Source organism: Aythya fuligula, chromosome 8, assembly GCF_009819795.1.
Source record: "Aythya fuligula isolate bAytFul2 chromosome 8, bAytFul2.pri, whole genome shotgun sequence".
NCBI lineage: Eukaryota > Metazoa > Chordata > Aves > Anseriformes > Anatidae > Aythya > Aythya fuligula.
Genome location: NC_045566.1, coordinates 19,582,721 through 19,609,015, shown reverse-complemented (window position 1 = coordinate 19,609,015; position 26,295 = coordinate 19,582,721). Strand labels below are relative to the sequence as shown.

Here is a 26,295-nt window from a genome sequence, read left to right as displayed (position 1 = left end):
TTCTGCCGGTTCCTCCCCACCTGCCGGGGGGGGGCCGGGCGCAGGAAGGGGCGGGCGGCAGCGGCGAGGCGGTGCGGGCAGGCAGGCGAGGCGGAGCGGAGCGGAGCGGGGAGGCAGCCGACGCACAAGATGGCCGCTGCTGCAGCGGCGGTGGCGGCGGGGCGACGGGAGGCGGCGGCGGCGCCCCGGAGCCAGTGGGTGCTGGAGGCGCAGGACGCTGCGGCCACCCCCGTGTGCCGCAGCTGAGGGGGCCGGTGGCCGCTGCGGGGGGAGCCCGGCCCGTGTGGTGAGTGCGCTGCTTCCCCGGAGGGGAACGGAGCCGGGGGTGCGGGGAACAATGGGGTGAGGGCGAGAGGGCTGCGCCCCCGTCCCAGAGAGGGGTCGAGGCGGAGGGGTGGGGGCTGTGCTTGGCGCTGGGGCCCCTGCTGCTGCTGCTGCTCGCCTCGCTAGGCCTCGGGCTTCTGCCGGGCTCGATTTCTGAGCGCCCCGGGGAGGGAGCTGCTGAGGCCGGCGGAGGCAAAGGGGGGCGGGGAGGGCCCAGCGGTTGGGCCCGGCCGGGTGGGGGCGAAGCAGCATTGCCTCAGGCTACGGCGGGGGAGCGACAGGCGGCTTTTGTGCGCGGCCTGCGCCTGCTGCTGTTTTTCCAGGGGCCGTGTGTGCCTGGAAAGAAGAGAAAAGCAAATCCCCGCACGGTTCAACCAGCACCAGGCGCAGCAGCAGCAGCAGAGGGAAGGCCGGAGCCCCCTTCTCCGCGCCGCCCTCCCCCCGCCGGTTGTCGCCCTTTTGTCTGTGGCGCCTGAGGGAAGAGCGAGGTGGCCCCGGCCGTGACAGAACACAACAGAAACTCCGCTCGCTTTCACTAGTTTTTGGCGTTATTTTAGCTGTCGGATGACAGGGCGAGGATGGGTAAGGTTTCGTGCCGGGAGTGCGGCATTGGCACAGCCGCGTTTTAATGTGTTTTGGTGGTTGGGAATGCCCTGGTGTCGGTTTTTGTCCTCAAAAGCCATTGTGGAGTCTGTGCCATTTTATGAAGAGCAAACCGATGTGCTTATTTTTTCCTCAGAAGTGGGAATATTTAATTTTCTCCACACGGATGTATGTCTTTTACCTAAGAATAGCTCTCTTACTTTTAATTTTTGGTCAAGTATGACTGAAAAATCTTCTGCCCCTCCCTCCCCACATAGTAGGTACTGTTTTCACTGTGGTTTTTATTATACTGAAAATGGCCAAGTAAAAAATGATTCAAATAATCAAAAGGGACAAGGCAACCTCGGCTGTAGCGGAGCTGCTTTAATCACTGTAACTGTTTCAGCAGTGCTATCTTTTAATGATCCTGCTTGTAAGAGAAATGCCACTGTTAAGTTCTTTGTTTATGCTCTACTCTCGTTATATACCTACACAGAATTGTTAGGCAACTCTCGGATACTACAAGACGGAAATGTGCATTCCTAAACTTTTTATTTTTATTTTTTTTTACCCCTTTAGTTTTACGAGGGTAGCAGGGTTGGTGCTCTATCAACTGTAAATATCTCTATTTTCTATATCTCTATTTGGAGTCCATGAAGCTAATAGGAGCCTTCCTGGTTGTACAAGTAGCCTGGTGTTCTTAGGAAAAGTGTGCGCATCACTGGCAGTTTCTAAGCTTCACCAGTAGACCCATGGACCATGGCTTTCTTTCATCTGTTAATACCTAATGTGGATATGAACTTATGGTTTCCACTAACATAAATAGAGACAGACTTTATCAGTAAGGCACGTTTCTTTTTCTCTGCAGCTGCTTATAGCTTTACCTTCCTGTCCTAGAAAAGGTTCTGTCAAAGCAGACAGCTTGATGGGTTGGGTTGAGGGAGGTTTGGAAATGCAGGTGCTGTCAACATACTCTGTTTTGACAACCGGAGTCTTGAGTGCCATGCTCATCTGTCACTTTTGTGCAGCATTAATGTTAATGGAGATGGGTGGGAAGTTGTTTGTATGTTTTCTGGGTTTTGTGAGTGTTGCATCCAAATTATTTTAGTTTAAAACAAAAATATTCTGGAGACTTGTAATATTATTGTATGCTGTTAAGAATTTTAAAATCTAATGTTCCGATGAACAGGTGAATGTATGAGTCCAGTAATTGCATTCAGTAATATGTCAAGATTTAATATAAGAGCATCTTAGGACACATATTGCTATATAATACTACTTGGTCATGTTAAAGCAGATGACAGAAATGAACAGGATTGTTTTTAGAAACCTCTGCCAGTGATTGACCAGCAATCTGGGTGGAAACCTTTGTCTATCTTGTTCAATTAAGCACTGCAGATGCTAAGATTCAATGAGCAAGTATATTAAAAAATATTGACCTAAATTATTTATATTTAATTCAGAGGTCTTGCAGGTGATGATAGTGATCACCTCTGGTGATGGTGAAGTGTGATATCCAACTTCACCATCATCTAGTGTCTGTATCTCCTAACTAACCACTGCGGTAAAAGGGTGTCTGATACTTAAAAACAGGAAATTGACCCTTCCTGTTTTGTACTATTTAATAATATGAAAGATAATTACCTTTTTTACTCCACCTGAGAAATCATAGCTTACACGCTGGATACCTGGAAAAAATATTTCATCCCTGTGGAAGAACTTGTGAAGTTGTAGCTTTCAAATAACATGAAGTGTAAAACTGCACGAAAAGGAAAGTGCTCATCTGCATTTAGACTCAAACATGCATCCCCAGTGTCTCAAAATAGCTATGCAGCAGACTGCCGCAGCTGTACAATACCTTTTAAGCAGACAATCCTTTGTAGAACTTGCAAAGTCCATGCATCATGTAAAATTCTTTTCCCCATTAGATTCACTGAATCATCTGACAGATAAAACTGTGTGGTTTTGCTCCCCAGTAAGTTGGAGAATAGTTGTTTGCTGGAGCATACCAAGTAATATGGTCTGCTAGGCCAAAAAAGAAATCTGGCTCAAAGTACATGAGAGATAAGCCACGGGAGAATTTGTACTTTGAAGTTAATGCCTTGGACTGCACTTGGTAATGAATATGCAGCTATTATCATACCGAATAAATATATAATGTGTTTCTGTTTTGAAAGGTTATTATATAAACATTCAGCACCAGCTGAAATTGGTGTGACCTTCAAGGTTACTTCAGTGTAGGCTATATTACAGTAAAGCAATCTGAAGTCTTACAGACTCACGATAACTGAAAAGGAAAACCACAAATATTTACTCTTGTTACTTTCCTCTCTGTACGTAGATATTGGGTGCAGTTCCCATCACTTACTTCGGTCACTTGTTTTTCTCAAGAAGTACTTCTGATGACATTATCTTGCATCGGTTTCATTTTCTTCATTACCGGTACGGTAAAAGCTGCAATGGTATTAGATTTCAAAGACCTATATGATTTCTAATGCTTTTTTTTATTTGTGGAAATACGTAACTGGGAAGAAGGTGAAGCCCTATTAGGTTGTTAAAATAGTCCTTCTGACATAAAACGCTGTCTGGTTAGAGTGTTTTTGGAAATAACTTTCCTGTTACTGCATGATAACAACTCGTTGTGTGGTACCAGGTGAAGGGGGAACTAGCTCTTCTGATTGAAATATCAAGATTCCTAGATCTTTTGCTGGAAGTTTGTGTGGCCAGGAGCAATACCAGTAGTACAGTGCTCTGTGCTGGAATTGTTAGATAAATGTTTTGTGCAAGATTTATTTATTTATTTTTCCCAGGAGGTTCGTCTTTAATGTAGTTTGAAAGAAGGTGTGTACGTGTGGTCTGGCAGGTGCAAATGGCTTGTTATGTACATCAGCAACATGTTACAGAAATGTTACGCAGGCAGACTTGGAATAATTTGCAGTAAGACTGGCAGAATAACAAGAGCAGGTTACCATTGAGAAGGTAGCTCTTGGCTCTGGGCCAAGCTTTAACTTGTTGTGAGCAAGAGACTGATGCCTTATTTAGATGAGAAATGTCACCTCATCTGGTTAGCAGCACTTCCTGAGCACCAACCATTGACATTTGAAAAATCTAAAGACTTGAATTCACACAGATAAAGGACCTAGACATCCTTTGCAGATTTCTACATGGAAGCTATTACTCAGCATACTCTTCTTGGAAAAAAGAAAACAGGATCTTAGGAAGCATAAAGGCTACATGTAGAAAAACAAAAAATCTGTGTCACTTGATTGTGTGCCTTTACCTACGCTATTTTGTACAATGTTACCTATATGATTAAAAAAGAGGAATTAATGGGAACGTAGAAAAAATCTTCACCTGAGAGGTGGTTGGGAGGAAGATGACAGGAATTAAGGGAAGAGGATTGTTTTGACAATTAAATATATTTTTTTCCTGTTTTGCAATATAAGAAATGGAAGATACCCAGTGAAACTGAGGAGTATTGCAAGTGTAGCAGAAGGAAAGGAACCAATCTTTCCTTTGCTTCACACAGATAGTGGCACTCTGGTTGCTCTGTATTTTGAGACAGTGCAGTAAAGGGTGTTTGCTTCAGTGATGGGTAATACAGTGGTAAGGCGAGTTGAATTCAGCATTCCAGAAGCTGCAGGGTTTATTGACAATTATTCATCCCAACCTCTATGTCACTAAAATAGCCATAAGTGACAACATTCTTGCTATACAGAGCCATCCCACCACTGATTCCTTGCAAAAAAATCTTGCAAAATCAGTGTGGGTTTTTTTTTGTAATTCTTCTCAGAAAGCACCATTCGTCAATTACACAAATGTTTAGAACTACAATGGGGTGCACGTTGTGTTAATCTGGGACTTCTGTGCTATGATTGCACTTCGGCTGCAAGCCTGCTGAAGAAACAAAGCATGTGGAATAGCTGTAGTAACTGAAATCCATGCTGCTCTGGGAGGTTCCTGATTCCTTTTGGTTTGTTTATTGTTTTAACGAAGCCTGGTTACTCTCATCCCTTCACTATTCTGTTTAAGTATGTGTTTTTAAAATCATGCTTTTTAACTACTGTTTAAAAGCAGGCAGTTAGGTTTAACATATGATCCAGGCATTCCAAGTATCGTTTTTCAGAACGCTTCCCTGTTTACCAAACCCTGTCAGGACAAGCTTTGAAGGTTGAGGTCTGGTTGTTTTAAAATTTGTTGTTCGTTACAAACTTCTGGTTGATCAGCTGATGAAACAATAGTGCTGTTAGCCTGGTTCTAAAGGCCTTCTCAGAATTTCCTCTTCAAGTCATTTATAGCAATTACTTCAGTTAAAATGGTGAACAAGCTGGAAGGTTTTTCAATTAAAACTTCTAACTTCCCTTCTGTTTTGAAAGGAAACTTCTGGTAGAGAAGCAGGAATCCTGTCTGTTTAGTATGCACTGAAGGTCTTCAGGGACCTGCAAGCTAATTATTTTTGATAAATTGTTGCAGGCAGTGTTGGTCTCCAACTCAAATTTAAGAGCTGTCTTTTGAGGCAAAAGGAGTCAGGTTCAGGGGAGGTATTGCAATGAGAATGAATTGAAATTCATGCTGAGGGGGGTGGTTTTAATTACCCACTTATTAGTAAACCAGCTTCTTTGGAACACTCCCACTGTTCAGTAGCATTTTACATTCTCTGTGCTTTGTTTTTAGAGTAAACGTTATTCATACTGACTTAATCCTCTTCAGTTGTTTGTAGCAGTTGTATGTGAATCAGTAACTCTTCCATGTTTTACTACAATGATTGTGTAATATAAATGCCTGCTTTCCTGCAAAAATGAGAATTAAATACAACTTTTAACTACTGGCTCCTGCTTGTCTTGTAAGTCACATGTTTTTTGCTTGTTCTTTTTTTTTCCCCTTCCTTTTGTTATCAGTTTGGAATGGAAGTTCTTCAGGTACTATTTGACATTTGGAACTGTACAAACAAATGAAAGTGGTGAGTTCCTTCAGTGTTTGTATCTGTTGCATCTGGTAATCACAGCACAGCAAGGCTAAAGTGGTTTGTATCTAAAAAAAAAACAAACAAAAACAAAACAACAACAACAACAACAAAAAAAAAGACCTTGGAAATTATCAGCCAATTTAAAAGAAATAGAAAGTGAGTTTGATTAGCTTACATGGCACTCTGAACTTGTGACATGCTGTGTAAACATTATTTTATGACTATTCCTAACTCTGGCAGTTATGATCAGACCTAATGATGAGTAAATCTCATGTTTCAGGGTGTAGGCTGTTCTCTGAGAGACTCAGTAGAAGCCCTCTCTTTACAAGTGAACATCATGTTAATGAAATTTTGAAAATATCTGTTTGTGCTCATGAGTCCAGTGAAGCAATCGTCTCTGTTTGAGATGGTTTGTATTTCAGCCTGTTTTACAAAATCAAGCCTGAATTTTGTGCCACAGTCAGGTGTTCTGGGTGTTTTGTGGAACTATGAAAGAGCAAAATGTCCTGCTTCACAGAGGAGGTATAGAAGAAAGAGCAGTGTGTAACGTGCTGGGAAGCAAGTCTCAACCTCCCCCTCCTTACATAGAACACCTGCACAGTACTTGTGGTGTGCGTTCTAGCTGACTTAGGGCTTGAAGAGGTAGGCATTTTTTGAGCTCTCCTAGAGCAACTAAAAAGTCCTTTACGTGGCAGTTGAGTGATTTATTTTTTTTCTTTTTAAGACTTGTCTGGCGAACTCAGGTGTTCTCAAGTAACATACCAAATTGACAAAGTACTGTGTTGTAAACAACAGAAACAATCAAATTCAAAAGATCGTGATTAAATAGTTGTTCCTTACAACAACATAGGTGAACAATGACAGTTTCAATATTAATAACTATTGTGTGGTTAGATGTTAACATTCAAAAATATTTATATTTTTTGAAAGCTAGAAAATGACCAGCTTGTACTCAGCAGCTTTTATTCAGCAGTTCCAAAAGAACACGAATTCTTAGCTTTACTTGCTTTGTAAAGGGAACGTGGATTTTGTCTCAAGAATAGATCAGGACAAAAACAAAAATGATAAAGAACAAATGAAAGAAAATATCACTTTCCCATGTGTCTTTTCAGACTTCAAATGACTTTATTATAAGGGTCTTTGCTTGTGTGCTACAATGCTCTGGTTTTTGCGGGTTATTTTCTCCTCAATGCATTGATGTCTTTAATGATCTTTCTGTGGTATTAGCTACTTTTCTTCTAAGTATTCTGTTGGGTTGGTTTGTTTGTTTTTTTAAAAGCTTTGTTCTGATCTGAGCCACTATTCAATTCATCTAGATAAGGTAACAGAGATGGCATATTGCTTATTAATTTTGTTGCTTTGATAATCCAGGATGGGCTGCTTGGGTAATGGAGCGGCTGTGGGACTCTTTGTTCTTGGACTTTGCTGTCAACTCTCAAAATGTCACTGCTTCCTCTGGAACTGATGAGAAGTTTGGAAGCATTGTTCGTGGCACACTCCCTCGTGACTACTTTGGCTGTTGCTGTAAATTTGAAAGATAAAAATAAGTTAGGTTAAACTGGCTTGTTGAAATGGATTGGTAAGTTAAACCAGAGGCTGCAATTCAGGCTGTCCTTCCTGTTTATGAGTCATTCTCCTGTTTAATTGCGTGAAAAGGCCTCCTGTAGAATTAATTAAAGGAGAGATCTTAGTAGTGCTGCAAAAACCTTGCAGTTTAGTTAAAATGGTGATTTATTTTTTTAATTTTTATCTTCTTTGTTTAACGGCTCAGGCCTTAAAAATGGAAGCCTGGATACTGTGACTTCTTTGTAGGTGATGTGTGCAACAAGTAGAAGGAAAATGTTATCAGGAAAGTGAGAATTCCTTTTTTAAACTTTCTTTGGTTGGAAAAGTCCAGGCTATTAATCCTTTAAATTTAAACTTCGGTTGGAATAATCCAGACTATTTTAAATGACTGCTTTGTAGCCAGCAGTTGTTGGACTCTACAGAAAAGTGTGAGCCATCAGGGATGTTTTCTGATGTTGCTAATGCTTGTGTGCGTTGTTAGTTTCTTGTATTTGTGTTCACGTGACTGCTGTCTGAAGGCATGGCTTGTACAATACCTTTTGTATGCTGCTTAGCTATTGTGTTGTACTTTGCAAAGAGCCTTTTCCTGACTTGCAGACAGCTTACTACATGTTTTCCTCTGTTTTTCTCTTCTGAATCATCTATTCCGTTTGTCAGGTTTAAGGATGTGTTTGTGTCGAGGAGCTGCAAAGAGATGAATAACTTATCTCACGTTCATAATTGTGCCTTAGTGCAGAAGAATGGTGCTGTGGACAATGCTCTCTGAAACACTTGACCAGAAAGCAAAAAGGCGTGGTTCAGTTGGTACTTCTCAAGTTAAGGACTTACAGTAAGTCACCTTTGGTTGCCTGAGTGAATTTGGAGAATGGCATTTTTGTTTTGGCTTTGTTGTTTCAGAGCTGCTGATAAAGTCTGACTGGGTTAGAATAAGAGAGCTCTCGTAGGGGAAGCTTGGCAGCTTTGTGGCCACAAATGAAAACACATTCCATAGGTTATACTTGTACGAGATGTATCCTCTTTTTCCTATTACCAGAGCTGTTGAGACTTATTCTCTCTCGAAGCACTGTAATTTTTGCAGAGTATGTTCCAGAGGGGTGGGGGAACGCTTGGCAACACTTTCACGTCTCCGTAACGTGTGATGTTCTGTCTCAGTTCTATAGCATTTGCAAAAAGGAATGAATAAAAACAGGACTATTCAGATGGCATTAAAAAGGGCAAGCTACCTTAAGTGTGTTTTTTTTAGCTATTTTTTTCTGTACCAGGTGTGTCAGAAACAAACCAGTTGGATTATTCTACATTAAGCATCAATGTCTCTGCGTTGCAACTAATAGAAACTAAGTATTCCCCCGCCCTGTTTTCAAAGCCTGAGCGAGGATTTCCATGGCTTTAGCAAGCAGAAATCTGTAGTTAGCATTTCAGTCACTCCTTTCTCAGTGGAACTTCTCGGTCAAATGTTTCTAACAAAATTGCACACAAGGACTGGGCGGGGATGTCTCTGGGTGTGTTTCTAAGGAGGAATTACATGGTCACAGCCATTTTTATGTGGGTTTTTAGCTTTGCTAGACCAGTTCAGAATAGAATAACTTGATCACTGTCAAGCTGAAGCTTGGGTATGATTTAGATGATTTCAGGACATACGTGGAAGAAGGCACCCACAGGAGTAAATGGTAAAGTAAATTGCATGCGTTGGTATTTGAGGACGTAATGGCGTGGCTATCGCATTAGGCACTGCACGATGAGAGCGGGGTGTGGTGTTGGTATTACTCACTAGGCATTAAAATGATCACATGCATAGTTTCTCTTATGTAAAATCTGAAGAAAAAAATACGTACCATTGTGTTTGCCTTTGAGTAATGTATGCATTCACCTGCAAAATAAAAATGGTAGTTGTCTTGTCCCACTGCCCTTTCCCAGGAGAGGGGAAGAAAAAACCCTCAGACCATTTCATGTGACAGCAATGGGGAGCCTTAAGGAAAGGGAAGTGAGTGACAGCAATCCTTTCCTCCAAGCCCAGCTGATAAGTCCTGAAATTGCATTAATGAATTAGTGTAGCTTTTGAGAAGTGGGAATAAAATCAGTCAGGTTGCTGCAGTGGGCTGATATATGAGCTGTCACTATGGAATGAAAATTGTCAGTAAGCCTGTGAAAATCCAATGACTGCAGTATGCTAATAAATACATTTAAATGCTTTGTTCCTGTTAGGCTTGGTATATCAAAGAAAATAATTCTCAGACCAACTGCAAGGGCTTCACAGTAGTTTTGTTTTATGGATTTTGAGAATTTTCCTTTGGATTGTTTGTCTTTTGGTTTTAGCTTACAGTCATAGCTTTTATTCCCAAGCCACTAAAGAGGCATTGGTATAGAGAGGCGTTGACGACATGGGTGGTAAGATGGTTTCGATGTCTGGTTTTCCCTTCTTCTGCCTTACAATATATTTAGATACCTGCTGTCTAACTGGGGCCTTACACAGCACAGGACAGAGGGTTTAAATGATCTACTCATGCAAATACTGTCAGTGTGAGGCTTACTTAGTGCTTACTCTGTCTTGGTTTGCAGCAAAGGAAGTGTGATTGGCAGCTAAACGCATGCGCTCCATTTTAAGACTCTAAAAGAAGGAAACTTCAAAAACCCAAGTAGCTTTCAGTGTGGTCAATGTGTACAGTAACTGCAATATTTATTACCAGATTCTCTCTCAAAGTACTGGAACAAGTAATGCTGCAGTCAGAGGGCGTGTGAGGGCCCAAACGCGTGTAGTCTTGCTGCAGCCTGTGGTGGTGTGCCTGGTACCAGCTCCTGCTGGGCTGGGGCTGCTTCCATAAGAAAATCCTTAGCAGGGGTCAGAACACCCAAGTGAAGTACAAAGACATTTCACTGAGGAGCTACTCCAGTTTTCTTTCTGGATGCCTTCTAGTCCTTTCCTTAATGAATGAGGTTCTTTAGCAGAAGTTTACCCTTTGCTTTTAAAAACATAGACTAGTTAGCATGCCGTGAGGAGTTCTGTGCTTTATACTGATAAAATTCTGGCAATAGGACACGTGAGGTGAAGTATCCTCTGTATTTTTATTTTACTTGGTTCCAGTTGCTGATACTGCTAAAACATGGTGGTAATATGTTTTTGGAGATGAGTAAATCTTGTAATACTTAACTGTATAAACTGTGTAAACAGCGCTCTGCTAAGTCAGCAGCAAATAAGAGCGCTCTGTTCTGAAAGAAGTACATTTCTGTAATAGATCTCCTATTACAAGGCTCAAGTAGCAAAATTCAGCAAGTTGGCAGTGGATTTTAACAGGTAACTTCCTGGGATTGTATTTTACCCTTTTGCTTCGATCATGTTCAAGTTATGTAACTTGAAACTTTTAAAAGGATTTTATAATTCAAAATCCCCTATTAAGAGATTATCCGATAGTCCTTTTTCTTATTTGAAGTCAGGCTTCTGCCAAAGATAATTATAATTCTCATCCATTACTGATAGGAGGATCAATGGGAGGTTCAAGGCTTTCCTTTTTTCCTTTTTACAGAACTGTCTTGCATTGTTAGGTGTATTTAAAAAAGTATATATCAAAAACTGTGTAGTATTCTTTTTTGTGGTTAAGCTCTGAAATGTCTGTTATTGGATAAGGGTAGGTGGTTAATGGAAACCTTGAGACTTAAGCCCTTAGTTTCCATTCACTAAAACCACATGAGTATTGTTTTTTAATGATTTTACGAAGTTGTAAAGAAAAGATGCTATTTATAAATCTGGAAGGTGAGATTAATACCAAAATACCAGAGCAGTGCTTTTTTTTTTTTTTTTTTTTTTTTTTTTTTTTTTTTTTTTTTTTTTTTTTTTTTTTTAATTGAAGGGTTAAGTTGAAAAATCCCATTCAGGCATAGCAGCTTGCCCCAGGCTATTTCTGGCCTCTGGGACTGCTCTTTTTAGCAATTCTACAAATTGAATCACCATGCCAGTAGCATTTAAAGCAAATGAGGCTCAATTACCTTCTGAGTCAGAAGTACCTGAATTAACCTGCTTTCCAGCAAAGGTGGTGTGACCTCTGGTACTGATATTCAAAGACTTTTGAGCCATGTGTGAGTGGTAATTTAAAACTACTTAGAATTGTTGAGCAGGTTTGTCTGTGTTGCTTTGTGTTTGACTTTTTGTAACAAAACTGTGCTCAGAGGTGTGGAGAAAATCTTGGAACAGTATGTTTGAGTAGCTTCATTTTTTTTGTGCAACAGTTGCAACAGAGCTGAAACTCTCCAGGCTTGGTGCCATTACTGCAACAATCTGCCTCTTAACCTTGGATGACTCCAGAGCTTTAGCTAGGTTGGTTATTAAAACACAGCTGCAGCCTCTGTCATGGAAACAAGCAGAATAGTCATCTGTGAAACTTATGTTCTTTGTCTTAATATTCCTACTATTATAATCAGTGAGGCTGCTGCAGGGGTTGCCAGAGGGGCATATGTGGCTTAGTTTGGTCCCCTTGAGCTATTTTTGTTAGCTACTGTAGCATTTACATGATGGCCTCTGCATTTGCAACTCTGGTTCTAGGAGCAGTGGAAAACTTGAAGAGGTACAAGCTGCTACAGCATTTGCTCATATTCAGAGAGCACTTTGCTCCCCGTGGTGAGCCAAAAGGATGGTTTGACTGTATTTGCATGAATTGCACTGTTGAGAAACATTGGTTAAACCTAGATGTGGAGCATTACTTCTGAAGCATAGATGCCTTTGTAGGCGCACTTAGCATAAAGGAGCAATTCGATCGATTGTGGTCGTTTGAGTTGCATGTTCCATTTCACCTGCTCTTGTCATGCCTGACTGTTATTCTAGTCATCCTCGTTGGTAGGGTTGCTTAGTAGGGTTTGAAAATTTAGCTGCTACATCAGAGATGGATTCTATTAGTGAAAATGTACTTTAAAAGTCTGTTGCTCTAGTTGTTGCACAAGAAGCTGCTCGTGGAACTGCATCTAAAAACCTGGTGAGCACGTGTTGATGCTATAAGCAGCTCTCTCGCAGTTTCCCCTTTCTGTGCTTCCTCCCTCTTTCCCTAGTGTTCCCAAGACTGCTTGACCAGCTGACAGAGCTGGAGCAGCTCCTGGAGCCTGTAAAGAGCTAACGTGGGAAGGAGAGGGATTTGGTTGTGGCGGTTTGTGGCCCAGATACAGATGACACAGATGTGTCTGATCTAGAGCTGGCACGTGCGAGGCCATGCTGTCTCTCCAAGAAATGGTTCTGATTTGCTCCAGTGTAAGCCCCGCACAAACCTGCACTGCAAACCCCAAATATGTTTGTTTAATACATTTGTTTAACTGTCTTCATTGGGCATGCAGTTAAAACACAAGTCTGGATGCTTCAGTCTTCAAGGTTAAAATGGTTAGCCCATGTTAGCGTGTGGTGAGCAGTATGGGTCTGTCTGGTGCCTTAGTGAGGTAGGTTTCTGTTGCTGTGGTGTTAAGCCACCTTTAGATTGTCCCGCTTGTAGGTAGAGGTATTTCCAGTAAAAAAACTTCTAACAATACTGGTTTTAGTTCTTCATGAGACAAGCACAGCAAGTCTTAAACTGTGAGCTGGGAGAAGAATGGGGAAAATTTAGATTATCCTCTGATAGCAGCTCCTCACCTCTGCTGCTTGAAAGTGGCTGTGGCTGCAGTGTGGTGGTAGGCAAAGCAGTGTTCTGACAAATGTTTACAAACCTGTGCCTTTTCTGCAAAGCTGATGATATCATACAATTTTGTACTAATGTAGAAGTGATATCACGTGGTTGGCTGAATAGGTTCCCAAAGAAGAGCAGTTGAGTTCTTGAAGCTGATGTAGTTTAATAATTCTTTCTCAAAACATTTGAGAATGGAGAACATAATGGAGTAGAATTAAAATGGGGTTGGGGGTGCAAAATGTTGTTCTGAATGCCTGCTATCATGAATGCTGTACCAATAACCTAGATACTCTATTACCTTTTGAAATAATATCCCAGTGGTCTACAGATTATTTTGTATACAACATAAAATAGGAGATCCCTTCTTTTGATTACAGTACATTTAATAAAATGAACTCCTGAATTAAGAAACAGGCAGGCATGCAATGCTTCGGTAGGTTTCTGTGGCTTAAAAATTCATTACTGCTCTTTGATGACTTTGTGCTTTTATTAAAAGATCTTTTTGATGTTTAAATGCAGTCTTCCAAAATAAACTGCAGTTGAAGGTAAATAGAGTAACTGAAGCTTTATTAGAGACTACTGTTATGTAAACAGCTATTAACGTAAAGCCTTTAAATGGAGGCAGCATCTACTCAGTGACAAGAAAAACCAACTCCTAGTCAAAGCAAGTAGAAGGAAGAGGAACTCCTGAGTCAAAATTTTCAAATGAACACGTAGAATACTTGTTTCCTGAATCCCTGTGAAGTTCTGTGTAAAGTGGAATTTTTACATTTGCGTTTTACTCTTTTAATGATTCAGTGAAATTGATGCTGCAGCTTTTTTTCCTCTGCTTGGCAGTAGCCAGGTTTATTCACTTAATTCTACACTTGCAGCATGTTTCAGCCTTTCCTTTCTGTGTCACCTGTAACGTTGGACATGTGAGGGTTTTTTGTTGGTGGTGGTTGCTTGGTTTGTTTTCAGTCTACTAGGTAACTTTAAGTCAAAACCTCTTTGGTAGAGTCAATAATGCAATGCGATCCATTGAACAGAGGGGGAAGGAGCTGGGTGGGAAGTTCAAACTTATTACCTGATTATCCTGTAACTCTAGGCCTGTAAATCTAGACTTATGTTCATTAAAGTTGTAACTGTAAACTTCTTTGTTTTGTTTTATTTTTTGTTAGTTTTGTTTTGAGACAAACTAACAGAAACACCTACACAGCTCCCAGAATTCCAGCTTTGGTAATTTCTGATATTTTTTTTTCTTTTCAGAAAGAGTGGCTGAGATGCTTTTGTAAAAGTTTGCAGGTGGTGGTGGCAATTATTAGAGACTGTGTTATTGGAGGCTGGGGAAGGCTGCTTTTTATTTTTGGACAGTTTTTGGTAAGTCACTAGGCAAACTTTAATTCTACCCTTCTCCATCTCACAGCTACCTATTGCAGTGGTAGCATTATTGTAGCTGTAGAATTACTGGCATCAAAGCAGTACTACAGCTGCTGAATCAAGCTGGGACAGAAATCTTAGTAGAGAGTAGGTGACAAACAACACTTTCTATTTTTTTATTTTTTTATGTTTTGTTGTTAGATTGTTTTTTGTTTTTGTTTTTTTGCCATCTATGTCAGTGAATCATCCTGGATCTTCACAAAATGATTCATGTCTACTTATCTCAGTCTAAGACATGATGAAGGCCTTGCAGTGGCAATAAGGTCTTGATTTTCCCCTTTTCCTAAACTTACTTCTCAGCTCTGGAACACCTCTAGTAGTAGTCAGGTAGCCATAGCTTTTTCCTGCATGGGAAAGAACAATACTGGCCTTTGTGATTTTGATATTTAATCTAGATTGCCTCATTAGCAAATGCCCATCTCGTTATTGGCATGCTGCTTTTGATACTTCACGTCACTAGAAGATGGATAGAAAAAATGTTTCACTGAAGCAAGCACATCAGATGCCTGTGCATCGAAAGTGTTCACCGTCTCTAGTTGGCTGCCTAGTTCCTGTAGCTTTCTCTTTTTGAAGTTCACTGCTGTTTAGGTTGCTTTGTTTGGTGAGGTGTTTATGTGGCTGGTGTGCTGCCCAATTTCAGACTCAGTTGTGTCAGCATGTAGCTGTCTGGGGGCACATCAATTGCTTGATAATTAGCTCTCATTCTCAAATTAGCTGTTCTAATTCTTAGGTGTTCAGAAAGCAGCCCTTCGATTGGCGTCTGCTTCCGGGAGAAAGAGAGGGGTTTGCTTCCATCACTTCTTACGAGCAAGGCTGGTAGCTCCCAAGTCTTCGACCTGTGGGACCAAAGCCACTCCTCTGAAAACCGCAGTGGATATTTCAGATGCTATCTGCTGCTAATCTGTTTGGTTCGTCCCTGATTTTTAATTCAGGTTTACTCATTGTGCTGCTGTTATAAGAGTTTGTGCATTTTCCATGCAGGTGATTAAACTGCAATGAAAATACAGTGTTCTGGCCCTGCTTGTCTGCTGCTCACTCCCCAGCCTGAATCAGCTGTGGGTTTAGTTGTCCCTATGGTTGTTGGTAAAAAATTTTTCCTAGGTAATAGACCATGAAGCCATTTGTTATTAGGGGTTGGTCACTTCCCCTTTCTTTTAAACAAGCTGTAAGGGCTGTCTGATATCAACCAGAAAAGATGAAGTTAGTCACGTCTGTCTTCCATGAACACTTTTACTGTCCCAGCCAAGCGCAGGCTGTGCTGTCAGGGAGTATGAGCAGGGAGGTCTCAGCTGCCTTTCCACATGTGTTGCCTTTTCCTGTTCTTGATCCCAATACTGTAAGTGATCAAATACTGAAGGAAAGTTAAGAAGTCAAGAAAAAGACACATTAAGCTTCGTTCTTTTTTTGTTTGTTTTGTTTTGTTTTTCCCCCTCACGAAATGCTGAGTAAATAACTTTATTCATCAGTTTTTTGGTCTGTAGGAGACTTCAGCTCTTGCCTTATGGGATGTTGTGAAACTCAAATTGTTCTCAATTGCTTTTAGATCCTCTGTTGGGGAGATACTAGAGCAGAGTTATGATACTCCCTCCCTGCCCCTCGTGGTGTTACAAGCCAGGAAGTTTCAAATGAGGGATTATAACATTTTGTCCTTAATTGGCCCCATTTTCCGAAGGAACTTTACAGATTGCCAAAACAAGAGACTTGCATGACAGTAGATCCATTTCTTCATCTGTTTTCATAGCTCAGATACGTTACTGAGGAAGACAAAGCAAACCTTGAACCTGATTTACCTGAGCTTCAGGGGGTTGGGACAGAAGCTTGGTGACATTTGTAACTTTTCTTTTTCTTTTTTTTTTTTTTTTAAAGATTCTTCTGGTCACCAGAGCCTGATGGTTTTTACATGGCTTTGAAAAAAGGGTGGGAACATGTTACACACAGACTTCCAGGATTTGCTGTTGGGTGGGAATTTCTTTTGTTACTGAGGTCTGTCTTCTGGGCGAGTGCTCAGCTGCCGGGGGGCGGGCATGCGCGGCAGGGGAGGAATGAGGAAGCGCTGCACTTGCCGCCAGCCTGGGGTGCACGGCAAAGTTTCAGAGAGCAAACGGGAGAGGGGTGGAAAAGCTCAACCTGTCAGAAATACTATTCTGGGCTTGTCGTGGTAGCGGTGTTCATGGAGCTCCCCGGGTGGAGGTAAGAAGATTTTTCTTCTGCCTACTCTTGTCTGGTCAGACATGGGCTTTCTTTCTCTTTTTCTCTCTTCTCTCCTTTTTTTCTTCCTTTTCTTTTTCTCTTTCTTTCTTTTTTCTACCCCTGTCCCCAGAAACTTTTCTGTGGAACTAGATAGGGAAAACGCTGGCTGGTATTTGTCCTGTTCTGCAGACTAGGAGGTTGGCTTTGGGGTGTGTGTGTGTGTGGCTTCAGCATGCCTTTTGAGAACAGTGTGTTTGCTAGGCCTATAAACAACCGATTACTTCTGGCTGCTCAGAGTTTCACACTCTTGAACAATGGTTAGCTTGCCGGTTTTTCCCAAAAATTAAAATTGGATACTTTAAGTATCATGTGCTGTGCTTCCCATCAGGAAACAGAAGCTATTTGTGTACGCAGAAATGATCTGCGCTACCTAGAGTGCAGTAGATTGGGAGGCTTATTTACTTAAATATTGCTTGTGAAGCACCAGTGAAAATCGGTCATGTCTGTGTGGTAGCAGAGGGGTCTGGTTGTTGGGCAGGGCTGTGCTGTGTGCATCAGGTAGTCCTCGTTAGCCGGGAATTGTTTTACTGTTACCTGCTTGCTTTGTTTAGGCTGTTGAGTTGTTTTTCATCTCAAGAGTCAGAGGGGTTTTGAAGTAATTCGTGCCTCACCACATCAGTCCAGTATGAGAGAGGATCCCATCTTTGGGCAGGTTACTCTTTCTCAGAAATCTTTATGGTACTACCAAGGAGTAAGAGTCTTGAAAATAATGAACTGGTGTTTTCCTTAGTAGATTACATTATAGATTAGCTAAGAGCTGTATTTGCATGAGCAGGTTGGTTGGCAAGGCTCAGTTTGTTTTGGCAATGAGGAACTGCTTTTGCATTAAGCTTTGCACTAAGTAGGCTTGCTTGTGTGCTCGCTGTTGGAGGAAGTTCTGCTGGGTTTATTTCTGAGTAAGACAAAGTAAAAATAATACAGCTTCAGGACAAAATGAAAAGCAGGTGGGTAAAAATTACCATTACCCAGAATTTTGGTCTTCAAACGTCCAAAAAAAGCTGATACTGCTTGGGTGAGAAAAGCTGAGTGAACTACCGTAAGGAGCCCTGTACAGCCAGGGCAGCAGGCAGTGCTTTTAAGAGATGGGTGTCCTGAAACTGCAGAGGGAGCAGGGCTGCCCTGGAGGTGTGCTGAGTCATCTGCCTGAGTGTAACGTGACTGCGGCCGGCCTGCCCCGTGGAGAGCGGCTGTGACGAAGGGACACATGATAGGGACTGCTGGGCTCGGAGCTAGGTCCGAGTACTGCGGCTGGGAGGAAGTCGGCTGATACCTGGGGCTTGTACCCAGGGGCTCGGGGAGCGCAGTGAACTCGGAGGGAGTTGAATTTTAACCGAAAGCAGAAGGGAGTCTGCCTGGGTGTCATTACATGCAGAGCTTGGTGCCAGCAGGTACTGGCACAAGGCAGTGTGGATTTTAAAAGCATTTTCATCTCCAAGGGCGAAGCTGCAGAAGCTTTCCAGTTGTGCCTGAGAGGCTCTGGCCCTGAGGCAGAACACGGCTGGGGCAGGAGGCAGCTCCACCTCTGTGGCCTCGGCCTGAGCAGGGAACATGAGACAGCGTCGTGCCGCTGTGCCGAGGCTTGGCTGTCTGAAGCACCGGCAGAGCTCTCCGGTGGCATCCCAGGGGAGACAGGTCACTGATCTGATCGCAGTGTGACATTTCCAGTCTGGGTTAAGGATGGAATCTCAAGGATTTTGGGGGGATGGGGGAGGATCCAGAAGAGAAGAGACCTCAGTGATTTTTTTCCAAATTCTAACTGGAAAAATAAAGCCTGTACAGCGCTAAGCATAAGCAGGAGACTTGCATGCAGACATTTCATATGTTCAGACTGTCTCTGGTCCCAGTGCAGTGTCCAAGGTACGTCTTCTTCATTCCTAGTCTTCATTGGGTCTTCTTCATTCCTAGTTACAGGTCCGTATTTTCCAGTTCTTGCACCATGGATGTCTTGTAGCTTTTTTTTTCTTGTGTTCTTCCCCACACCACAGTGTGTGAGTAGAAAGCTGAAGGCAAACCAGTGGTAGTAAAGCTTGCTTGCAAAACAGAACAAAAAAAAGCCTATTACCTCCATTTAGAGTAGGCTAGGTGCGTGGTATAGCATAAAATGACACTAGCAACTGAAATATTGGTAACTAATTTCTAGGCAAGTGTGTTGACTCCTCCTTGTCCTGAGATCTGTGGCCTATTACTTGAGCAAATGGTGGGCCCTGTTCAAAATGCTAGCAATTCAAATAATGTCCCTAACCTCTTATTCACTACACGCCTGTATATGACAGCACCTGTGTAGTTTCTGGTCTTCTTTTCTAGCGTGTATTTATCTTCAGTCATGCATGAAGATGTATGTGTAAATGTTTAAAATATTGGGAGTTAACGTGTGAAAGAGAAGGCAGAGTGGGCTAAGAAGTCATAATGTCCTGGGGAGGGGGATCTTACCCAAATTGGTATGGTTTGCTTGCAGGCTTTACATTGTGCTCACCAGACTCCGTACTTCTGGCATAATCCTGGAGAGGCATATTTAAAAAGTGTTGTCCCATGAAGGCATGCATGTGCTTTTTCTACCTTATCTGTTCTGGGAATTGTTCCCTCTTCCAGCAGTGGTGGTTCTGATAGCTGTCTGTGGCAATGAAACACTGTTTGCCATTGTCTCCTTGCAGCTTGTAATGTCTCCTGTGTTTAAAGCAGTTCTTGGAAACTAAGTGTTTTCTGACTTACAAGGTCATGGCAAGTCACAGACCTTGTACAAATGATGCATCTTCCCCAGTTTCACTTCTTACCTACCCCACCCGTCCGTACGCTTTGTGTCTGGGTAAGGTTTCTATTGGATCTCGGTGCACGACCGCTTCCAAGCCCAAAGACTGAGGACCCAGCTGGGAAACTGAAGCCGTGGATGTGGAGAGCTGCGTGGCAGCGGCAGTGCTTGGGGCAGTGCCAGCCCTGGGAGCTGTCGGTCCCTGCCGTGCCATTCCCACTGGCCACGGGACCAGAGGAGTTCCTGGTTCTGTGCTGTTCTGTTTGGGAGATTTATTGGCGGAACAGGTTTTGGTGCTCCAACAGCTATTTTCCTCTGTGGGGAAAAGGTTGGCTGGATCGAGCCAGTTAGCCATCTGTTTCGGCAGTTAGACTGCTCTGAAATGGATGGATGGCTTCCTGAGGTTGCTCCCAGACGTATTTTCTATTGTCAGCGCTATCAGCGGCCTTCCTCTGGTGTTTAGGCACCAGGACTTGTCCCCAGGTGCTGCAGAGCGAAAAGCTCAGCGCAGTGAGGGGCGGCAGGGAACTCTGTGAGGCAGAAGGGGAGCTTTCACCCCCAGTGAGATGTGCCTCTGTAGCCATCTCACCCCTGCTTGGGTGGGAGTGCCCTTCTGGCCTGGCTGCTCAGCGCCAGGCTGGGGCTGCTGAGGACCCTCCTGCAGTGTGCTTGTGTGTAAGCCTGCCTTCCTTTGCTTCCTAGCGTTTTGGAACCTGCCTTGCTGTCCTTCAACACTTGCTAAGGGACCAGTGATGCTACGAATTACTCCCTCCCCCGACTGGAAAACAGAAACTTCTCTCTCTAACATTAAGACTAAATAAATGTGACCTACTTCATTGTGCTGGTATGAGCAGGAACAACATGTCTCTGTTTTTTTAATTAGTTAACTCCTGTGTTAATGTGTGCTGAAGTCTCCTCTTTCCACTTCTGAGTCTGGGCTGGTGAAGTCTCTGTGCTCCCCCACTCGCTCTGTTGGCAGGGTAGCTTCGTGTTAGTGTCTGCTTTTAGATTTTCTCAGTAAGAAATTGCTCCTCTTGTTAATGCTTGGTTTAACACGGTGGTTAATAATCAATGTTTCAAATAGACTGTTCCAATTACTTCTGAATTGCAGATGAGTCTGGGAAATTGTTTCTGGCTATTTTAATGCCAGCAGGGTAGGAAGGAAGCAATGTGATTCAGCTCTTAAACTGTGAACCTCGGATGGTGTACGGCAGGATGCACGCTCCTTGTGAAGCTGTGTACTGACACTCTTTGCAGAGAGGATTGTAGTGTTTCAAGGTAGTTCCTATTACAGATTGGCTCACAAAGAGTGATTCTAGATGAGATGCTGAATGCCAAGGCTTATTAATAAAGGGAATCAATAAAGGAAGGGGAGGCTTGCAAGTAAATTCCCTAAATGTTTTAGGCAGTTAGCTCATTCAAGTAACTGACCAGTGTACATGTTTTCCTTTGGAATATAATGAGGCACTAGTAATGGGTTTGATGTGGCGGTCTGCTGACAAGATGAAAAATACTGGTTTTCTAATAAAGAGGTCATTTAGGGAAAAACACCATTCAGCACGCGCTGCAGGATACTGGTATGTTGGGGTTAGCACCTGCAGTGCCTCTATCCACACAGGGTGCTGCCGAGGAAACGGACTTGCAGCGGGTACCTCGTTATGTGGCTGTATGGTGCTGTGCATCTTGTGATGATATAGGTAGCCTCTTATTTTTATTAGCTTTAGAACTAAGCTTTGGATGTGCTGTTGAAACACGGCTAAAAGCTTAACTAGTGACTGTTCATTGTTTGCCTTGGCAAAATGATGTTAACTGTGAACAACATCGCGCTGCACTCTGGAACAAAAGCCTGGGGCTTTTCAGCCTGTTTTAGCATCCCATTTTTGTTGCTGTTTTAAAATGCTTTGATTCTTAATTATGCAATTCTAACTTGAAGTTTCTCTTGGCCTTTACTTGGTGTTGAGATTTTTCTTGTTTTCACGTTTTTCTCCTTTTTGTTATAGCTAAGATTTGGTGAAAGGTTGCTGGCTTTGCTTCTGTTTAAACAGATTATAGCAAGCGAGTGCTCTCTCCTTGGTGTAAAGCCTAAGCCAATGCGGTGTGGGAAAGTGAGAGATGGAGAAAAACCTGGCACTAATTCTGTGTTACCTGAGCTGGTTTTTGCTGACTTCACAGGTTATAGAGAGCGGGACAGACACTGAGTTTGTTCATTATTGATTTTGCTTCTGATAATGATTCTATTCACATCAATTCATGTCTCCTGTGTGCTGTTTTTTAACGTTCATCGTGTGCATTAAGTAGTCTTGCATTTCTTTATCGTCCCAGAGAGGTGTCTTATCTTCCCACTCCCTCACAGGTAGTAACATTCGCTTCCTCTGTGTGTTGATACGAAAGTGGCAAATAACAGACTGCCTCCGGGTTCTCGTCTGTTATGGTGTTTGTGTCATCTGTCAATGCATTAGAGAAAATTTGACTTTCTCTGCCTATAAAATCTCTAGATAGGGAATTAATGATATAAATCAGGCTTAGAAAGGGTTTTCTTGAGAGACAGTTCTTGCTCTTAGAGTCAGAAATGACTTGTGGAAGTTCTTCCTTCTTTTGAGGAACGGCGCTGCTTGGTGGACAGGCTGAGGGCAAGTTTGCAGTGCTGACTTACACCCTGTAACACGTGGGGATTCCCAGGATAATTGAGATGTGCCCAGATAAGTCCCTGTGGCATAATGCAGGTCTATGGGAATCCGCTTGAGCCTGGGACTGGTGCTGTAGTAGCAGCAGGGGGTGTTACCTGGCACTGTGTGTGAGCTGTGCTGATGCAGGTGGTATCTGGCTGCACCCCAGCCATTCACCCCGCACTGCTGAGGCTGTGGCAGCCCAGATGTGTCTGCAGAGTCACTGTGTGCCAGCCTGGAGCCCCTGAAGGCGGGGGAAACTTGCTCGTGATACGGGTTTTGGATGAAGCCTTGTCAAAGTAAAATTTTAATCAATACTTTAAATAAATAAATATTGTTTTAGTAGAATCAGTACAATAATGCTTTTAAAAATGTCTTGTTTTGTTTCAAATCTAGTTGAAGCTAATTAGCTTGCCTGTAAAGAAGAAAACATTAAAATGGAAAATTAATCCAGCCTCATAACTTCAGGTGGATACCTACCTTGCTTTTTTTTTAAGGATGCCTAACAGCAGAAACAGTTCTAAGTGGCTTTTCCAGTGCCATAGAGTAGCTGGAATTAAAACAGGTTGTGACTCAGTCTATTTAATGTTAGAACTACCCTCCTAGCTGAGCTATACGTCTGTGAGTGGCGTTTGCATAGCACAAAGGATTTGAAATGCCTGTTCCAGCAGAGAATGCTAACTGTGTTTCTCTTCTCTTTTAGGTTATGTTTCACACTATGTGCTGACCGTCTGTACTTACAGAAGATATTTAAAAACAAACAGACTTTTTTTTCAAAGATTTTGATTCCAGTGGAATCTGTGCTTTAGATTTTTGTCCTGTCAATTAACTCCTGAAGCAATGCCTGTACAAGCTCCACAATGGACAGATTTTCTCTCCTGCCCAATTTGCACACAGACTTTCGACGAAACGATCCGAAAGCCCATCAGCTTGGGTTGCGGCCACACTGTCTGCAAGATGTGCCTCAACAAGCTCCACCGGAAGGCGTGCCCCTTTGACCAGACCACTATCAACACCGACATTGAACTCCTTCCTGTGAACTCGGCCTTGCTGCAGCTAGTGGGTGCTCAGGTAGCAATGCTTTTTTTTTTTTTTTTTTATCTCTTTCTGTGTTGTCCTCCAAAAGCAAAGGAGTAAAAAGACTCATGAATAAAGAATGTTACAGTGTAGAAGAGACATCTACCTTTCTGTAGGCTGACTGTGGTGATTATAGGTTTTAGATCTCTGACCTGCTCTAGTGGAACAGCAGGTCAGATCTTGCTTCTACTGGTCACTGACTGATTTGGTGTTAGGTTTGTCGACAGCTCACAACTACACTAAATCAAAAGGGCTGGTTCTGTTCCCTTCCTTCTTCTCTAAGGTGTGACCATCTGTGCTCTGCTGAAAGCACGAGATAGATAACTTTGTGAGCTGATGTTAATCTAAACCCCCTCAGGAGAATGGGAGAGCCTGCCCCTTTCTGCTGGCAGGGGTGCACTGAGGCCAGATGAAGGATGTTCTGACCAGAATGAGTACTCCACTGGTGCTACTGGCAGCCTAGGGAGAGGGGCCAGGGGAAAGAAGGACTGTCCTGTTCAGTTGCAGCACAGGCTTAAATTGATATAAGCGTATCGTGGTTAGAGCATCAGCAGTTTCTTGCAGCCCATACCTCCCAAGGCTGGACAGGGTCATGATCTTGGGGAGAGAAGGGATGATTGTGTCAAACTTACGGGTAAGAAGCAGAAATGTAGAAGGAATGCAGTTCCCTTGTAGTGGCCGTTGTTTTCCCATTTCCTGCTTCCCTGTCTGGGTTCAGCAGAGTTTCAGCAGAAAGTTCAGGGAGATGTGTAGGTCAGGGAAAAGAGATAACCTGTGTTGTGGAAAAACTGTAAAAGGAGAATGTGTTCTTAAGATATTTTTCACAAGGTACTATGACAAAGATCCAGGTGTGGTTTTACGACTTCCTTTTTTGTTCTGTGTTTTTGTTTATCAAGGAATGCTTATTTCTCTTCTTCATGCGGTGTATTGGTATGGAACTTGTATCAGAAGATTTAAAATTGCCTTGTGTTTCTGGCTGTACTGGTGATTCATCCTGCTCTGCAGGAGAGGATAATGAGCTTCTGTGCTTCCATTTCTGTAATGTGCATATGCTGCCACCCTTGAAGGGCTTCCAAGCAGTGTGAGATCTGTGGGTGATGCCATAAATATTACCATTCTCTTCTTCCCCTCTTGCTCCTTTGTATCTTTCTTCCTTCCTCTTTGGAGTTTCTAGAGTAGTTCCGACTATAGCCAAATGTCCACATTTATGATAAAGGTCTTTGCTTCTGCATTTGTTTGGTGGTTTTGTGTACCTTTGTTATACTTTGTCTATGTAGGAAGCTATGGGATAGCTTAAATTAGAATTTCCACAAAAAGAAGATCCTGTGGAATGAGATGGAAAATCACCCAGCCCCTGTTACAATTAATTGTGAGTTTTATTCTGGTTTTGCTAGTTAGCTAGTCAGAACTTCCTCATCTGTATGTGTGAAGAAGGGTATGGCAGTGCTGTATGTGTCCTGAGAGCCCTCTGAGCTCTAGGTTCAGATTTTGACCTAATGGCATATTTTTTTGTGCTCCTTTTCATATCTTAAATTTTCCACAATCCAGATTCATAGAACCTTGTTTCATGGTGACCTTAAAACCTGCAAATGTCACCAAAAGAGACTGTACTCTCTTGCCTCTTGTTTGTCACCCATTCCTGCATGCATGCTTGCTCACTGCAGTGTGTGACGTGAGCAGTAATTGGTGGGCTTAGTGGGGCTTTTATTTCTGTCCCCACGTTCCCCTTAAGAGAAACTTGTACACACACACACCCTCAGCTCTCCTAGTTTCAGTGAGCATGTTGCAGTGCTGTGAATGAAATTAGCATTCAGTGTAAGTCACCATCCTTTCTCCTCTTCTCCTTCCCTTCCTGGCACCTCTTGCAGTGTTTACCAGACTCTGGAGTACTAGAGCATAATTAGACTGCTCTGCTGGGAAGGACAGGGAAACAGTGGCTTTTTTCCTCGAGTCTCTTTAAGAATGGCCAGGCTTGACATCTTTTGCAGAGGAAGGCTTCGCTGATGGACAAAAAAACAGTGCTGCAGAGAAACTATACCTACTTCGAGCTCTGTCTCATGAAGAAGATGGGCTCTCTTTGGTACACATCAACAAAAACGATCTGAGAGCAGCAAGCCAGAGCACGAAACAAGCGGTATCATCAATTTCCGTAACAAAACAAAGCCCACGTTATTGTTCCACTTCTTGTCTTAGTTTCAGGAGGCTGTGTGTGTCTTTAAACTCCCCTAATCTCCAACAAACCCGTGTGTACCTTAACCTGAGTCCGTAGAGACCTGTAATGCTTTATTTTTAAATGATGAATCCCAAAAAGCGGGCTTCCTTTTAGATGGAAATACAGTAGAACACAATTATAGCTTTTATCCGGGGGAGAAAAGAACAGTTTGTTCTTCTCCCTTTGGGGAGGTTTCTGAAAAGTTCACACGTTTATAAGCGTTGTGTGCTTTTTGCTGGAGGCAGAGGAGGAGAACAGGCAGTTCATGAAACAAATCTCTTCTGCTGTGACTGGCAGCATCGACAGGATTCCAGGGCAAGTCACATCGGCTGGCTTTCACACAGAGCCACGGGGTGAAGCAAGCAGGACTGTATTTCTGCAGAAAATGTGCTGAACTTGTCACACAGGCACCTGAGGAGCAGTAACCTATTTTCTTAATAAGAGCATTATCTTTGTGAAGGTTTTGTTGCTCTCGTGGTGAAGAGTGTTGGTTTCCTGCTTGAATTATTGTCTGCTCATGAATTTTCCCTCTTCCCACCCCTTTCCAAGGAGTAAAATTGTTTCCCAATTTAAAACCATACTTGATACAAAAACTGTTGCAGAGTTTCAAATTTCTGCTTCCCTGCCATAGTGTGGGGCACACCGAGCATGGACACAGGGTCTGTTCAGTGGGAATGTAGCTGGGTAGTTTGGCACGCACGTAGATAGGATCAGCCTCTGAAGGCCAGGGGAGAAGGGCTTGGAAGGAGGGGGTGAGAGTTGTTATTCCTGGGAGGGCTGGAACTAGCTGAGCACTTCAGAGAGAGCTAAGAACAGTGTGAGGGAAGGGAGGCACAGTGCCTCTAATACAAATC

General features: G+C 42.7%; 1 protein-coding gene across 5 annotated transcripts in view; it reads left to right on the top strand.

Annotated features, from left to right (window-relative positions):
• The first annotated feature begins 131 nt into the window (after window positions 1-131).
• The window catches only part of RC3H1 (ring finger and CCCH-type domains 1), a 53,821-nt gene continuing 27,657 nt past the window's right edge, over window positions 132-26,295 (top strand). For 4 of the 5 annotated variants that reach the window (XM_032192609.1, XM_032192608.1, XM_032192607.1 and 1 more), the window contains exons 1-2: window positions 132-286; window positions 22,856-23,223. In XM_032192609.1, the coding sequence (XP_032048500.1) occupies window positions 22,993-23,223 (231 nt within the window). In that variant the 5' untranslated portion in view covers window positions 132-286; window positions 22,856-22,992. Of the gene's footprint in view, window positions 287-5,816; window positions 5,867-22,855; window positions 23,224-26,295 lie in introns of those variants that run through there. The other variant, XM_032192605.1, reaches the window with a different exon arrangement.